Source organism: Poecilia mexicana, unplaced genomic scaffold (assembly GCF_051168715.1).
Source record: "Poecilia mexicana isolate PSO_F unplaced genomic scaffold, ASM5116871v1 scaffold_4, whole genome shotgun sequence".
In the NCBI taxonomy this organism is placed as follows: Eukaryota; Metazoa; Chordata; class Actinopteri; order Cyprinodontiformes; family Poeciliidae; genus Poecilia; species Poecilia mexicana.
Genome location: NW_028263373.1, coordinates 12,137,526 through 12,153,376, shown reverse-complemented (window position 1 = coordinate 12,153,376; position 15,851 = coordinate 12,137,526). Strand labels below are relative to the sequence as shown.

The window sequence follows — 15,851 nt, the reverse complement described above, 5'->3', positions numbered from 1 at the left end:
TAGACACACCAGTAACAAAATGAGGCAAAAAAAAAACTATTTTACACATATATTTAGACAAATACTTTGAACAATTCGAGTGGAAAACAACATTTTAGATCAAAGATAACAAAAAATAAAAAAGGTGTGCAACTGCATCTTTTAGATAGTCATAAGTTGTGAAGAGATTATAAATAATCTAAAGGATCTCCTGAAAACAAAGGTACCAGTTAGGAGGAGGATGGGGAAAAAAAATTCTTACAATTAGTTAGTAAAGTCAAAACAAAGTTTTGTGTTTTGTTTTGTTCAGCAGGGATGACTGGAGAAACTCTTCCACGGGGCTTTTTTTTTTTTTTTTTCTTTTTCCAGAGGTGGCCATTCCGGCTGCTTCGCATTCAACTGTGAACTGTTCCAGTTAAAGACGGATATCAGGCCTGCCAGGTCCGACCGGCACCCTCCTCCATCATCAGAGCCAACTCACCATCAGGCAGTGATCAGCTGACAGAGCCGGATCTCTCTTCACCCGAGCATCGCCCGCAGGTCGGATGAGACGACTCCAAAGTCTGCGAACAATTGTCTCGAGAACATCGGATTTATTCATGATGAGTGATTTGAAATTGATTCGTTTACTTATAAATCCTTTGCGCCATTTTTCTTGGTTTCGGTCATGCCAACAGCTCCTCTTCCTCAGCTGTGGAAACAGCAGGTTTGAATCTCAAAAGAATCCAATGAGCCACTTAGTCTGAAGTTCGCTGTCTTATTCTCACAGCAGGAGGTTTATCCTTCTCGTGCCACTCTGGCAGTCTGCCGCAGGGTTCCCACAAGAACTACTAAAATGAGATTATTTGCTTGTAAAAGAAAAAAACTGCTGTGTGCTCATCTAGTAACTGATGAATTTCTTGTTTTAAGGATTCAAACAGTTTAAAGTTCTCAAACTCAAAAATCCAACAATATTTTTTCAGTATGTAAGGAGCTACTTTTTTTATCCTGTGTGATGAAGATCCAATTTCAGCTTCACTTATAAACTCCCAGAAAACATTACAATTGTGAGAAAAGAACCTAATTTCTGTGTAGGCCTTTAGGCTGTTCATTTCCACCGCTGTCTCTCATGGAACATGCTTGATTTGGAAATCTTAGGGTTAGGACAACTATAAAAACTCTTTAGGCCTGCCGTTTGTGACGCTTACCATATTAGTGTATGATATGAGATGCTAAACACGCAGCAAAAATATCAACCCTTTAGCATTTTGCCTTTGTTTTTAGATGTTAATAAAACCTTCCTTACTAATAACAGAAATTTGGCAAAACTGAAATCAGAATCTGCTTAACGGTACGTTGAATCTTTTAAGATTTTAGATTTGAAATCAAAACCCAGATCAGTGAGTGTCAAATAAAAACTCACAGCCCAACTTTATTTATTCTTCAATGGGAAAATACATGTCACAGCTGCAAATGAAAAAAAAAAACCTTAAAAAAAAGAAAAAGCTAAATGTAAATTTGTTTAGAAATTATTTCCATGTGGTTTAGGGTGAAGAAGCGAACTCAGATTTTTCACTCCATCCCACGCAGACCACATGCAGTTGATGCTGTCATGATGAATGTGCATCTCCGACTGGGTGAGTCAAAGGCCGCGCTACATTTTAGCTAAATGTATTTTCCCTTCTTTCGTGTACAGTGAGGAGCCAGAGGACCAAAGTCTTTACAGCTAAACGCGGGAGCGCCGCCGCTCCTCTGACCTCTGCCTGTGTTGGAAGGATGTTGTCTCAGCTTTGTTGTGGTTCTGCTGGTGAGGAAGCTCCGGGCGGATCCTCCTGCGGTGGATCACACTAGAGTAACATTTAGGGCATCAGATCACATTTCAGCAGATTCTGCTGCCCACATGCAGTGGGAAACTGCTGAGATCCATCCGAACTGCTTCAGAAAATCTGATTGGCATAATGATATCAATCCTCGCATACAGCTGCTGAAGATTTCAGATTGGGCATGCCAGCATCAAATATTTTATTTATATATATATATATGTGTGTGTGTGTGTGTGTGTGTGTGTGTGTGTGTGTGTGTGTGTGTGTGTGTGTGTGTGTGTGTGTGTGTGTGTGTGTGTTGCAACAAATATCTGGCTTTTTGGATGACTCGTATCAGCTTCCCACTACTGTTGCAGATTAACCCATTGCACAGAGTAAAAGTGGTATAATTAGAAGTGAGCAACAGGAAATCATGACCAAATTAGGCTTTATGTTTTTGGTGCGTCTCTTGAAGGGAATCAATTATTAACGTTCCCATATCAGTTTGGTTTTAATGAAACACAAACATTGTTATTAAATCCATGTGTGCCTTGATGGCCCAGAACAATTAAACTAGACCAATGAAAACACAAAACAAAAATAAACCATGAGACATGAGTCACTACAGCTGATTATTCTTAATTAATTAATTGGAAACCATGCAAGTTGTATTTTTGCAGCTGCAGAAAAATTAGCTGCCCCCCACCCCACCGAATCAGAAAACACATCAGAGAAAAATAAACACAATCATGTTGAAGACAGCAGGAATCTGAGAAAATGAGGTTTCACAGCGAGGAGCCGACCCTGATGATCAGCCAAGCTGAGGTCTTTGCTCTGACCTCAGCTTGGCTCAATGGATGGACGCAAATTTCTGTCTTGTACCTCTGAGGAATCTGCAGCCATTCTAGCTGGTGTTTTTCTTCTCCCAGCGGTGCTTGTCATGTTGACCCTCCTACATCTGGTGGATTATTTGTAGTTGAGGAGTGGTCAGTCAAAGCCCTGCTTCTAAAAACTAACACTTTGTCATCTTCATAACATGCCCAGTGAGCCCCCTCCCTGCCCCCCCAACTCATTTCTCCTCCTTTTCTGCAGGACAGTTGCAGCCAGACTGGCGTTTTAGAGTCAGACACGTCGAACCCATGAAATGATGCTGGTTTAGGCATAACAGCATGCCTGGTTTAGGCATAAACAGGCATATATTTGAATCCTCCAAATATATTGGAGATTCAGCTTCTCCAATATATTTACATCAGGTGATTCCTACAAATATATGCTTGGTTGGGGGATATATTTATGGTCAGACACTGCTCTCTAGTGGTGGAAATAGGAAGTCAAACAGGAGATTTTTATGGAAAATAAATATAAAATAGAAAGAAAAACATTTGCTTTACTTCTTCAGTGAATACATAAATAAGTCCTTGCCTATATTTATTTAATTGTTTCGATTTGTCAGATAAATATTGAACTATTTCAGTTTATTTAAGTTTATTTCTGAATGACATGGTTAAGTTTATTCGCTAAAAACATTAAGGATTATTTTAGTGTCAAATTAATATTTTCTCTGCTGCACTGAACCATGAAATAACTCAGTTTGTCACTCTTGTGTTTCATGAACACCTTCTGATTGGTTGATCTGCACAAGTCAATTTTAGAACAACTATAATGTCCATGATTTAACACTGTCTGCTTTAATAAGTAGGGTTGACATAAAAAGTGAATTAAATAAAAACAGACAACTTTGAAACATTTAGCTGTACAGTTGAAGAATATATACAGGTTTTTAATTAAAAATACTATATTTTTAATCAGCGGACTTTTACATAAACCATAGAATTAATGAATCATACAGGTATTTGTGTCCAGTTTTAAATTGTTTGTGACACATCTAATCATTTATTAATAGAGTTGTTTATTGATCAAGTCCTATTATCTCAATACTTTGTGGATTCAAACAATGAAAAGTGTGTGATGTGGTTCAAATGACTGAAAAAGCCACGCAGCAGGTTAAAGACTTTTGTAACAGTAAAAGCTTTTCACAGCTGGTACATCCATTTTTGAGAAATTTCACCATAACATAGCATTTCAATTGACATGGAAAGCCTGAAGTTGGGCGTAGGTGACATTTCAAACTTTTGTTGATGAATTTTCCATTTTTATTTCAAAATAGGAATTTAGAGGAAGTTATACAAATGACTAAATAAGGTTTGATCCCATTTGTGTTTGTAAATTGTGAAACAACTCTATCTGGATGTCATTACAAAGCCAGCGCTCAACATGAATAACTGAGACCAGAGGTTAACATCGTCATACATTAACTTCAAAAAGCTAATTTATAAACCACTTTGTTTATGACAAAATTCAGAAGGCTGGGTTAAATGTAATGCTAATTGATTTGCACACATTTTACTTACAGTTCAACATTGACACAGACCAATCCCGGTTTCTGGTAGAAAATGTATTTCTAATAGGGAAATAAATAACGTGTTGCTGTAGCAGAGCTGCAATAAAACAATAGTCCTTACAGTTATAACACATCCGCTTCAGTCTGATGCACTTCAGTAATTCAAAAGGCCAGATACTGAGTCTAGCAAATTCATCTTTTCTTCAACAAAAACAAAACCTGTGCCTGAGTTGAGTTAGAGACTATAAAGTGAAGATTTGGAATCAAATGCTATTAACCAAACGTTATTGTTTCTCTCAACCAAACCTGGGAGAATTTTATTTTCAAGACAAGCACTACTAAAATGATGAAAATGTTTTTACTTTTTCCACCCTGTAAATTTAACAAGACATCAGCCTTTCTGAGCCGATTCAATTTTAAAACACTCTTCAATGAGAAACGGTAATACCCAAGCATTACAAAGTCAAGACAATCCTGACTTAACATTTTTTATTCATAATTCAGCATAAATTCCACTTGTAAATGGTGGAAAAAGCCAACAAGTACAGTTTAATGAATTGTGACACTTAAAACTCCTCATATAAACCTGTATTTCCTAGATTCAAAGTAAAAAAAAAGTTCCTGTTTCATAAAGAGAAACTTCTATTGATTAAAAATAATAAAACCTTGAACAAACAAAAACAGGGAGGACACTGGTGCTGAGGTTAGGTCCATGAAATCCAGGTGTTATAAGCATCTGAATTTATTACAGTCGGGGTGGATTCACAATGAAAATGGTCAATTTGTACAACTGACAACTACAGAGAAGATCACTACCAATTAAAACAAACCTAGCAGGAAAAATCATTAAAATGTATGGCAAAAAAATAAAATAAAATAAAAATGTTGTGACATCCATGAAAAAAAAAAAAAAAAAAAAAAAAAAGACCATTCAAAAACTGTACAACATCATGGGAGTCAGTAGCGTCGACCGAAAGCTCCTCCCTGGATGCCGCCGCCCTGCATCATCTGGTTCTGTCTGTTCAGAGCTCCAGACAGAGACTGAGACGTTCCTGTGTTCATGTAACCTCCACGACTGCAACACACGAGACACACACATGACTACGTCCTGGAACCTTCCAAGCCTCTGGGCTGCAGACGAGCAGACGAACTTAATATATGGAGTAAAAGCTCATGATCTGCTCACCCTGCCATTCCTCCACGTGGCATGTGGCTCTGGCCTGGAATGCCACCATCTCTACCTGGGTTCAGGAGAGCAAACAACCATCATCAGACGTTTTGGTCCAACATAGTAAAACTACCAGAACCAGTGGAAGTATTCACAGCCTTTACCATTTTTAACATTGTCATGCAAGAACAGAAGCTAGCATCCTTTTGTTACATTACTAGACTGTCTGCAGGTAAATAGATTAAAAAGCCTGTATAACATATATTGTTAATTATTTAGCTACAATTACAAATATATTAACTACGTGGCCACTTTAATATTGACAAATTAAATGTCTAAGTCATTAATTAAGAATTTAGTTCCTGCTTCTCCTCTGAACTGTTGGATACATTTTCTTTTCTTTATGTATAACAAGGTTCAACTCATTAGTCCATAGACTATTTTTAAAGAAAACGATGTGACAGAGCAAACATTACTTTCTGCAGAAGAGGCTAAATTCTGCTGGAGGCAGAAAACAATGAACACTAATATTTCATTGACAGAATCATGCAGTGGGATTTGCTTTTCCTTTGCACGAACATGGAAGCTGGTCAGAGCCTGATAGACTGAGCTAAATACATAATGAGAATCTAAGAGCGTCTGCAAGAGATTGAAGTTTTTAATTTCCAGTAGGACAATGACTAAATATACAGTTAAAGACACAATGTGAGTCTTCATGTGCTAGAACAACCAGTTGTAGCTTAACTGCAACAACGAAGAGCTCAAACAGAATTAACATGAATGAAATGGGTCGTTTCTTTTTTTATTTTTGTTTAAGTTTTCAAGGTATTGAAAATGCAGCCACTTATTTTACATCATGTTCAGTTTCAGGGTATGCAAGATATACAAGTTCACCAGCTGCTACCTTGCCACGGTCTGTCTCCATCCATCTTTCGGCCAGAGTCCCAGTCGCGGCCACCGTCCCTGAAAGAAAGAGAATTGACCTGGTGAACAGCAGATCGGAGCTTAACCAGAAGCTGGGGTCAAATCCAAGTGCTGCTCACCTTGGGTTCATGCGCTTGTCGTAGCCTCCGCCCCACGAATCTCTGCCGTGTCTGTCTGAGAAGTGCTGCACAAGACACACAAGTTATCGCCTTGCATTTCCCCGTGCATTTCTTCAAACCAAACTAAGCTGTTTTAAAGAAAGCTGTTCATTTTCTAGTTAGGTGTTCACAGCACTGCTGTGAGCTTAAAAGATTCAGAATGAAAGAAACGTTGTGATCAGACCCTCTGAACCTCGTTTTCTCCTGTTTTTACTACAAGATGAGGATCTCAGTCATCTCACCTGTCCGTCGTCTTGGAAACGGCCACGGTCTCTGTGGTCGAAGTCCTGGTAGCGATCCTGGCGACCGAAGTCTGAGCGGCCGAAACGGTCATCCATAGCCATGCGCTTGTCAGGCCAGTCGTCTTTTCTGGAAAAAAAAAGAAGTGACTACTGTGAGATGTATCTCATTTTGTTGACACAGATCCCGCTCCGGACGGTCACTGTGCTGTCTACCTGTCCATGTCGTACGGCCTCTTTACGGGCCGTCTGTCCTGTTCAAAGCGCAGCTGCTCCTGCTGCCTCCTCAGCTCCTCGCGCTCCCTCATTATCCTCTCCTGCTCGCGCCGCCGCTCGTACTCGATCCGCATCCTTTCCCGCTCCAGGAACTGGCGCTCCATCCGGTCTGCCTCCAGCCGCTGCTTCTCCACCTGACGACACAAACGTCCCCCATCAACAAACGGGTTTTTAGGATTTCATTATGAGGTGAAGTACGATTAAGATGTAAGGATATTTTGTAAAATTGTTACTCTGATCGGACCTCCAGCCAGCGCCGGTTATTCATCATCCTTTCCTCTCTTTCTCTGAACATTCGGATTCGCTCGCGCTCTGACGGGTTGTCACGATTGCGATCACTGTAGATGAAATGGAAATAAATTTAACCTCGTACCCCCAATGATGTTCAAGCTAAATAAAGCTCTTATTTTTATTTTTTACTTATCCTTACTTGAATCTGAATCTTTCAGCCTCCCTCATCTCCCTCTCTCGCTGCTTCTGTTTCTCCCTCTTTCTCTGCGCCTTGATTTGGGCAAACGTCAGGATGTCTTTTCTCTCTTTGCTGGAAGAGGCACGACTCCGGCTCTTAGAACTCTAAAGAAACGCGACGTGAGAAGCGTTAAAAATAAAAAGTCATCATATCTGTACACCATGAACTTCATAACAAGACATTTTCAAAATGGTAGAGGAAAAAGAGATCCAGAGTTTAAATATCTTTCAAAGTGAAGCAGCTGAGGGATTTTCTTACCCTCTCCCTGCTTTTGCTTTTGGTCTTGACGCTGACAACAGGCTCTCCCTTAGACTTGTCCATGACTACAGTCCTCTCATTTTGATCTGTGAATAAAAACAAATTGCTAAACTTTAGATGCTAAGTGACTTTTTATTTAAATTTGATTAATTTGTATTGAAGTTAAAAAAAAAAAAAAAATCACCTTTGTCATCTTTGCCCTCTCCTTCCGGTTTGTCATCCTTTTCAGACCTAGACAAATAAATGAAATCATTTTCAGCATCAACCTCATGCTTGACTTCAGTTTTCTGTAACTCATTCTTAATTTTTTACAAGATGAATAATTGGTAAAGCACCTTTTAAACAAACATTCAAGGCGAAGTTAGCACACCAAATGAATTTTGTATTCTTACTTGGAGTCAGTCGAGTGCCTCCTGTCGCTGGCAGCCTTGTCAGCCGGCTTTTTTCCGGCAGGCTCATTTTTAGCCTAAAATGAGAAAATATAAGTTCTTAAATAAAGAAGTCTTTTCTTTGCTTAAGAGTACTTTCTACTGATTTGACCTAAAATAATAAATATTCTGATTAAAACACAGTCACATAGTGAATATTCATATAGCTCCCAGCAACGTATGAGAAGAGGGAAACTCCCTTGGGGCATCTGAGCCTGCACAGTACAACATCTAGTGGAGATAAACGATGAATATAATATGCAACATTTATCCCCATGTCAACAGTTGATATAAACATTTTATTGATGTTTACAGGTACACAGGTATGGCCTGTTTCTGGGTATCATCCATGAAGTTGAAGAAAAATACTTGAAACATTTTTTAACCTTTATTTGAGATGCTGTCAATAGGACACTGTTTAGTTCAAATAAACAGGAGTTTAACGGCTACATTTCATTCTAATGTAACCATTAAACAAATTATACAAAGACTATCAGAACGTCTTCAGAGAGATTGGTTTGCGTGTTACTAAGGAGGAGTTTAGAGTGTTAAATTTGTTTCTGTTGTACAAATTCAAACCCGTACTGAAACGTGCAGCTGTCTCCACTACTATTTCTGTGAACGATAAACGTGACATTCGTATTCTTACCCGCTCCACAAAGATCATCTTGCCGTGCAGCTCGGTCCTGTGAAGGTGACTGATGCAGATGGTGGCCTCGTCTGAGGTAGACATGGTGACAAAGCCGAAGCACCGAGCCCCCGGGCTCTTAGCATTGGTCACCACCTTTACGCCAACAACCTGCATGGAAGACAATAAGACCAACAACAAACAATTACAAGTTTTAGTTTAGTTACATTTCAACTAATGTAGGATGGACAAAATTCAAGTGTAGAGTGCAAACTTTACTGGTTGTTTTCCTTAAAATGTTTTGTCTGAATGGTTGTTGATGGATTTTCATGTTTATATAGTAATATTTATTCAGAAAACCAGAGCTGTAAAATAATTCATAAATAGCCATAATTTCCAACATTTGTTTAATGTGTAAACATTAGACTTGTACCTGTTTGACAGAATGGGAGCACGTTTAAAAGGGTTGAATGTGAATACAGTCTCTGTCACAAGATGGATATCATTGGCTGAAGTGATTCAATTAAACATTTCAGAACAAAGAAGTCTGAGACTCTGAGAAACAGGGAAATACTTTTATATTTCATTACTTAATATGACAGCTCTCACTTTATGCCCCAGTCTAGTTTTGATTGGCCGAACAGTCTGCGAGGATGACTCCTCTCCCAGAAGCACATTTTTTCCGAGGAGTTAAGTTGTGAGACTCACCTGACTGCCTCAGGCAGACTGAAGAGTAATTGCAGAATCTGTTGCAAGATTTCGGTTCAGTTTTTCTTCATACACACTGAAGCTTTAGTAGCCTAAACATATAAACCTACTAAGGAAAGATTTTCTCTTTAGTCACTTGATTCTGATGTGATCCAAAGTGAGGAACCCTTTGACATCCACAAAGCCTGTATAAGGAGAGATAATTCACCTCGCAGCCTCATGAGCACCCTGCCGTACGCAGACCAAACCCCTGTTAGAGCAAAAAGTCAAATACTAAAAGTTGGTGGTAACCATAACAGGAAAGACTAGAGGCGATTCTGTGAGTGCTAAAATCTGGTTAAGTACGACATTTCTTCCTGTTCTATTGTGTCGGTTCTGTTGCTGAAAGCTGATGGTTTAAAGTTGGTTTCGAGGACTAATCTTCCATTTTCCACCTTTCTCCCTTTTAATTTAAGTAGGAATAAGAACTCAGTGCTTTAGGATTTGAACAGTTTAGGTAATAAGTATTTAAACATTTATTGCAGTTTACATTTTCAACTTATACAGAGGTTCGCAAATTAATTTGCATTGTTCATCTTTAGATTTGTTTGCCAAGTTAGTTAGTGCTTGATAATTAAATGTAACGAATGATTCTGTTATGATAACCCTCTCAAATACACTTCCTTTTTAACTGAATTGCCAATTATAAATGAAGTCTATAAATATGCAGAATTCTCCGGATTCTTCACTCAATGTCTAAGAGATTGCTCAAAGGGAAGGAAGTGAGTTCATCCTTTAGATTGATTTAGTAATATCCCTGATTTTTGGCCCTGAATTAATTTAGCATGTCTTCGCATTGCTACACTCACCTTGCCGTGTTTGCTGAATAGTGCCTTTAGATCAGTCGCTCTGCTGGTGGAAGAGAGACCACTGACCCACAGATTTCTGCTACTGCTCGCTGCAACGACAGATAAAAGATAAGTGAGCTTATGTACGCTAAAGACTTGGATGACAGGGAGAGAGAGAAAAAACAATCCTTCACCTTTTTCATCCTTTGTCTCCGTCTTGCCGTCTTTTTCTTCAGAGCTAGAAAGAAAGGAAAAAAATGTGAATAAACAAAAATAACAGAGCGTACCGGAACTCCTGACATATTTACACTTTTGTTATTAAGCGTTCATGTTTCAGTAAAGTGATTTAATGGTGAATAAATGACAATACACTCTCACATTCATTACTCATTAAATAGTAAAGCGAGACAGGTGAGTGCAGGGAATGACAAAATCATCACAACGCCGCAGGAAATGTTTCTTTTTTTTACCTCCAAAGAGCATCCAAATTTTTGAAATCACAAAAGGGCCAATGCAACAGAGATAGCCATTTTGGTTTCTAGTAGACAGAAAGCAACAAACCTCTTGTTCTGATCATCGCCCTCTACTGAAGAGGACTCTTTCAGTGCTGAGGTTGAATCCGCGGCAGCCTTATCCACAGTCTTCTCGTCCTTCTCACCCTTCTTAGACCCCTTTTCTGAATCAACAGATTCACCCGAGCCGCCCTGTTCGCTTACACTAACAGCCTGTGAGTTTTTGTTTTCAGAGTCAAGTGTCTCTTCTGGGACAGTATTCACATCCCCGGTCTCTTTGGCGTCATCCCCATCGGCAGATGCAGCGCTGCTGGCCTTGGCACCAGCGTTGGACACGCCATCTTCCCCTCCGGCGGCTTGCTCTTCTTCGGGGCTCTGGTCCTGGTCTTCTTTTAGTGGCTCTGATAAACAAGACCCGGCTACTTTGTTATTTTCTACGGATTTAACAGGAATAGAATGGCACAGAGTTTAATCACTTCTGAAACACATCAATGCTTAACGAGGAACTGGCAAGGCCTGGATTACGAAACTCATGGCCACCTGGCTGCGCTCTTAAAATGAAGTATTAAAACGAAGAAGACCCTAACCTAACAAAGAGACTGGAAGAGACCCCAAAGGCTGCAGAACGACCAATCAACTAAGGTGCGGCAAACACTTTGGTTCGTCTCTCGAGGAGAACCTCCCAGCACTAGTCACCTGATCCAACACACACAGATCGTGTTCAGCGCTGATGAGAGCCACAAAACCAGCTGTGCAGCAGCAGCCAAGGCTCGCTGCAGATCCGTCTTCTTCCAACAAGGCGCATCCAGGGATCCACGTTTTTTTTTTCTCAACAGAACTTCAGATCAACTTGAGTCGATTCGTCCAGATCATTTATGAATCACACAAATCTTATGGGATCTTCTTCATCTTAGTCTTCATGTGGCAAACCTAGAAACACTACAAGCAGCTGCAAAGGCTCAGTCGGCCCTCACCATAAGGAAAATGCAATTGCTGACCAAGTGCGTAAGACTGTTAACCACAGCTGTTTGAACAAATCAAAACAAATAATCTGTCCTTCTCAAGCAGTGATGATTTTTATTTCAATAGGTTAACAAACCTCTGGCGCAAAGTCAGCAATTTCCTTTGGGCTTCCAGTCTCTCCTTCTGGTTGTAACTAATCTGTTTGCAAATCCAAACTTGACACTAAAATGGCCCCTTGGTAGACCTTCTGCTTCAGTACCTGTCAGTCCTTCTTCAGCGCCGTCATCTGGATTCTGGAAGAAACCAAAACAGACTGATGAGGCGGTGGTCACTTTAACGTCTTTTCAGAACTTTTAGATGGACGTTAAACCAGGTTCTTCAACATCTTCAAAACGTTCCTATATTAAATGCGTTACATTTTTCCAGAGGTTGGTATAATATTCTGGAAATGTTTTTCAATACACACACACACACAAAAAATGTTTCCTTGCGTTCTTTACAATCTATACTGGACAAATTTTAGGACGTATCACTTCTGATGTGGTCTATGAAAAACAGAGGAAGACGTGTGAATATAATTAACAATAAAATTCGGTAACACTTTATTTGAAGGGGTATGTAGGGGATTTGAAGACTGACATGACACTGTCATAAACATGACATAATATCTCTCATGAACATCAAGAAGTCTTTATGAATGTTTATGACAATTTTCATGAAGAGTCATTCGGTAAATAATGACACTTTTAATGCAAAGTTGCTCTAAAAGTTGCATTGAAAGTCCATTAAAAATGCCAACTTTGCATTAAATTATCATAATTTACAAAATTATGCAAAGTTGGCACTATTAATGGACTTTCAATGCAACTTTTAGCGTAACTTTGCATTAAAAGTGTCATTATTTACCAAATGACACTTCATGATAACTGTCATAAACATTCATAAAGACTTCTTTATGTTCATGACAGTGTCATGTCAGTCTTATGCAAACCCCTTCAAATAAAGTGTTACCAAAAATCTTTGCGCTTTCAAGAAATTTTGATTTTTATCTTAAAAGAAATTGAGTAAAGAACAGCCTGAAAACAAACAGTTTTTCCTATTCAGTTCTCTTTCCTGCACAATTATCCACACAGTTGTAAAACTACAGTGGCAGATCTTATGCTTCTAACTTAATTTACTAGAACTTCATCCCTTTTACCCAACTGATAAATATGAGAAGTGAAATCTGAGCCGTTTTGATTAAAAGTCTTTGTAAGTTAAGCTGATAATCGTATCATCTTACCTCTGGACCTTGAGGCTCTTGTCCTGACCCAAACTCAGTGAAGTCGTTTTCATCCTCCAGCAACGCCTCGTCGTCTCTATCGTAATTTCCTTCATCGTCCATAGGGTCCCCTGTTGGCATCCCGCTTTCGTTCTCAGTCTCATCCAGAACATTCATGTCAAGGATGTCCATGTCCTGCATGTTCTCGTGGTCGTCCTGCATGTTCTCGTGGTCGTCCTGCATGTTCTCGTGGTCGTCCTGCATGTTCTCGTGGTCCAGAAAGTCTTCCTGAAAAGGACATATAAAAATCAATCCCACTATTTCTGCAATAAGAGCAGCATTTTAACTCGAGTAAAAAACAATTACTTTTCAAAAATAAACTTACTTGTCCATCACGCGAATCCTCCTCAAAAGGAACTTCTTCTGCTTCCTCGTCTTGCCGGGAATCTGGGGAGGAAATGTGTTTTTTCACACAGACATGAGATGGTGGTACAGTTAGCTATTAAACAAAATAAAACAGTACACCATCTGCAAATTCTAAGACTAAATTGTATTTTATAACAAGGTAAAATATATATATATATATTAAGGTTTTTGGAACAATTTTTAACACTCTACATGTCTGCCAGATTGTTTGTGGGGAAAAAACAGTATCATTACATGGAGATAAAAATATTCCGCATCACCTAATGGGGAAATACAAAATACAAAGTGTGCAGGGTGGCTGACAGCAAATATTCCCTCAGTAAATCACCAGCTGCAGGCCTGATTTATCCAACCAGTTGAATGACGTTAGCTAGTTACGCTTCCAGCAGTTGCCTTACCTTTGGCGGTACGCTTGGGTGTCGATTTTTTAGGGTTCGAGTCCGGAATGAGGACAATCTGATCTGGGTCTCCCCCTTCTTCCTCAATTGCCTGTTTGTGAATGATAAAGTAAAACAGATTAGCAGTGTGACTCTATAATAATAATAATACATTTGCAGACTCTCGAGATCTGCCCAGCTAGCCCAGCAAGCTAGAGGTGATAGCTTTCCGTTAAGATTGAGCTTCGAAAAATGCACTTGAAAAACTAACAGAAATACGGAGTCAAATACTGAGTGCGTTTTGCATAGCATTGCCTTCATAACACTGCGCTACAGTTTCGTTGAACAGGACAGAAGCTTACCCTTTTGAGGCGCTCCGACAGCACACTCTTTACGCCAGTTGTGTCGAGGTTTCGTTTCTTGAGCTCGGCCTTTAGGTCGATGACTCGCAGCTCCGACAGCTTACGGACCTCTGCGCCCTCCGGCATATCCACGTCACCGGACGGGTTTGCCATAGTTCTGCCCGAAAATATTTATAAACCCTTTAAACAGCCCTCAAAATAAATGTATTTTTCTTAGCGCTGCCTCACAAATGGAAGCACCGGACTTGCAAAACCGAGAGCAAAATGGCGAACGACTGGAGCCGAGATGACGTCAATGCGCATGCGTAATTCTGAACTGTTGCGGGAAGCCCGTCTGGGAGTCTGAGTAGTCAGACAAGAATACGGTCCAGATATTCTTCTTCTTCCACCTAAATAAAACTCATTTAGAGCGGCAAATGACTCAATTTTATTTACAATGTTAAGTTTTTTAAATAAAAAAATACACTTTTGCAAAAAGTGGAGACATATATTTTTCTTCTGTTGATATTTGTGGAAAATTATAAGAAACATAGTTTTCAACCTAAGAAAAACAGATCTAAAATATATATTTGTGGCACTTTTCGTATTGTTTACAATTCATGCAGTTACTCAGTGAAAAAAACAAACAAACAAATAAATTTATCTATTTTTTTAACTGTTTTTTTTCTTTATCATTTTTAACCAAAATCAGTAAGAGAAGAAAGATCATAAGATTCCTGCAAGTTGCAGACCCGTGGCTTCGCTAAACCAGGGGTCTCAAACCTCATTCCTCAAGGGCCAAATGTCTTCCTGCTCAATATTAGCTCATTAGAGGAGCTCTGCATGCTACTGAAACAGTTTCACCTTTTAATACAAGCGTGACAAAAGATACATCTATCATTAAAGAAAATACAAAACAGCAGATAGAGAAGCAAAGAAGACAACAACAGGGCAAGTCAGTTTTACAGTAAATATAAGCAAATCAGAAGCAAAAAGTATAATTAAGCAAAAATTGTGGCAGAAAGAAAAATGGAAGAATGGGATGAAGATAACAAAGGATAGGATTCAAAAGAGAGTAGAAAAGAGAAAAAGAAGAGAGGGGAAACTTTTAGTAAGATTAAGATTTGGACATACTGCACTCAACTACAGTTCACCTTTTAGAATACAGCAACATTACACAGGATACTGTGGAGAAAATGAAACAATGAAACATGTTATATTAGTTTGTAGAAGATGAGATAGAAAGGAGATTAATGGAGGAATTTAGAAGAAATAAAGAAGCATTTAATTTAATAAGAATACTATAAGGAAATTTAGATAGTAAAAAATATACAAATTGTAATTATTTTTTTGGGAAACAAAGTTAATTAATATAATATGATAATGTAGTATAAAAGACATTTTGAGCCATAAACAATATCAGCAGGTGGCGATAATGCAACCAGAAAGTTTATTGCCAACCAGCTAACTAAAATAATAAGCTCTTTCGGCTTCTCTTCTTTCCAATAACTCCCAGTTGGTATGCATTGGTAATAGCACTGAATTATTTTATGTGCATTATTGTATGCATTATTATCCTGGTTTTGTAATTGAAAAGGGTATGCAACAACATCACATCCAGTCCAAATGCATAAGAAGCTTGTAAAATGATGCTAAACTGACCAAACCAGATGAAGTCATACTACATTTTAATTGTTTAATTTGATCTTTAACTCAGTGTATTCAGT

The 15,851-nt window shown here is 38.9% G+C and overlaps 1 protein-coding gene across 3 annotated transcripts; it reads right to left on the bottom strand.

Annotated features, from left to right (window-relative positions):
* Positions 1-3,890: 3,890 nt before the first annotated feature.
* safb (scaffold attachment factor B) lies at positions 3,891-14,445 on the bottom strand. Of its 3 annotated transcripts, none has more exons than XM_088004973.1 (20): positions 14,146-14,445; positions 13,805-13,895; positions 13,366-13,427; positions 13,257-13,268; positions 13,002-13,214; positions 11,979-12,012; positions 10,806-11,157; positions 10,266-10,482; positions 8,731-8,880; positions 8,046-8,119; positions 7,838-7,884; positions 7,654-7,739; positions 7,357-7,499; positions 7,171-7,264; positions 6,867-7,060; positions 6,654-6,780; positions 6,373-6,437; positions 6,234-6,292; positions 5,348-5,402; positions 3,891-5,236 (listed from the first exon to the last, which is right to left on the bottom strand). In XM_088004973.1, the coding sequence occupies exons 1-20, from the start codon at positions 14,296-14,298 to the stop codon at positions 5,119-5,121; spliced, it is 2,346 nt and encodes a 781-aa protein (XP_087861099.1). In that variant the 5' UTR covers positions 14,299-14,445; the 3' UTR covers positions 3,891-5,118. The 3 variants fall into 3 exon arrangements, with proteins under 3 accessions (XP_087861099.1, XP_014863561.2, XP_087861098.1); XM_015008075.2 differs by having other exon boundaries at positions 10,266-10,354; positions 10,439-10,482; positions 13,002-13,268; positions 14,146-14,443; XM_088004972.1 differs by having other exon boundaries at positions 13,002-13,268; positions 14,146-14,444.
* Between the last annotated feature and the right edge of the window lie 1,406 nt (positions 14,446-15,851).

Bases quoted from the DNA above. Each gene is read 5' to 3' on its own strand.
- safb (XM_088004972.1), bottom strand. From the start codon at position 14,298: ATGGCAAACCCGTCCGGTGACGTGGATATGCCGGAGGGCGCAGAGGTC. The intron at 6,781-6,866 runs GTAGACAGCACA...TTTTTTTTCCAG, and splicing joins AGGCCGTACGACATGGACAG to AAAAGACGACTGGCCTGACA. The intron at 5,237-5,347 runs GTGAGCAGATCA...CGTGTGTTGCAG, and splicing joins CCACGTGGAGGAATGGCAGG to TCGTGGAGGTTACATGAACA.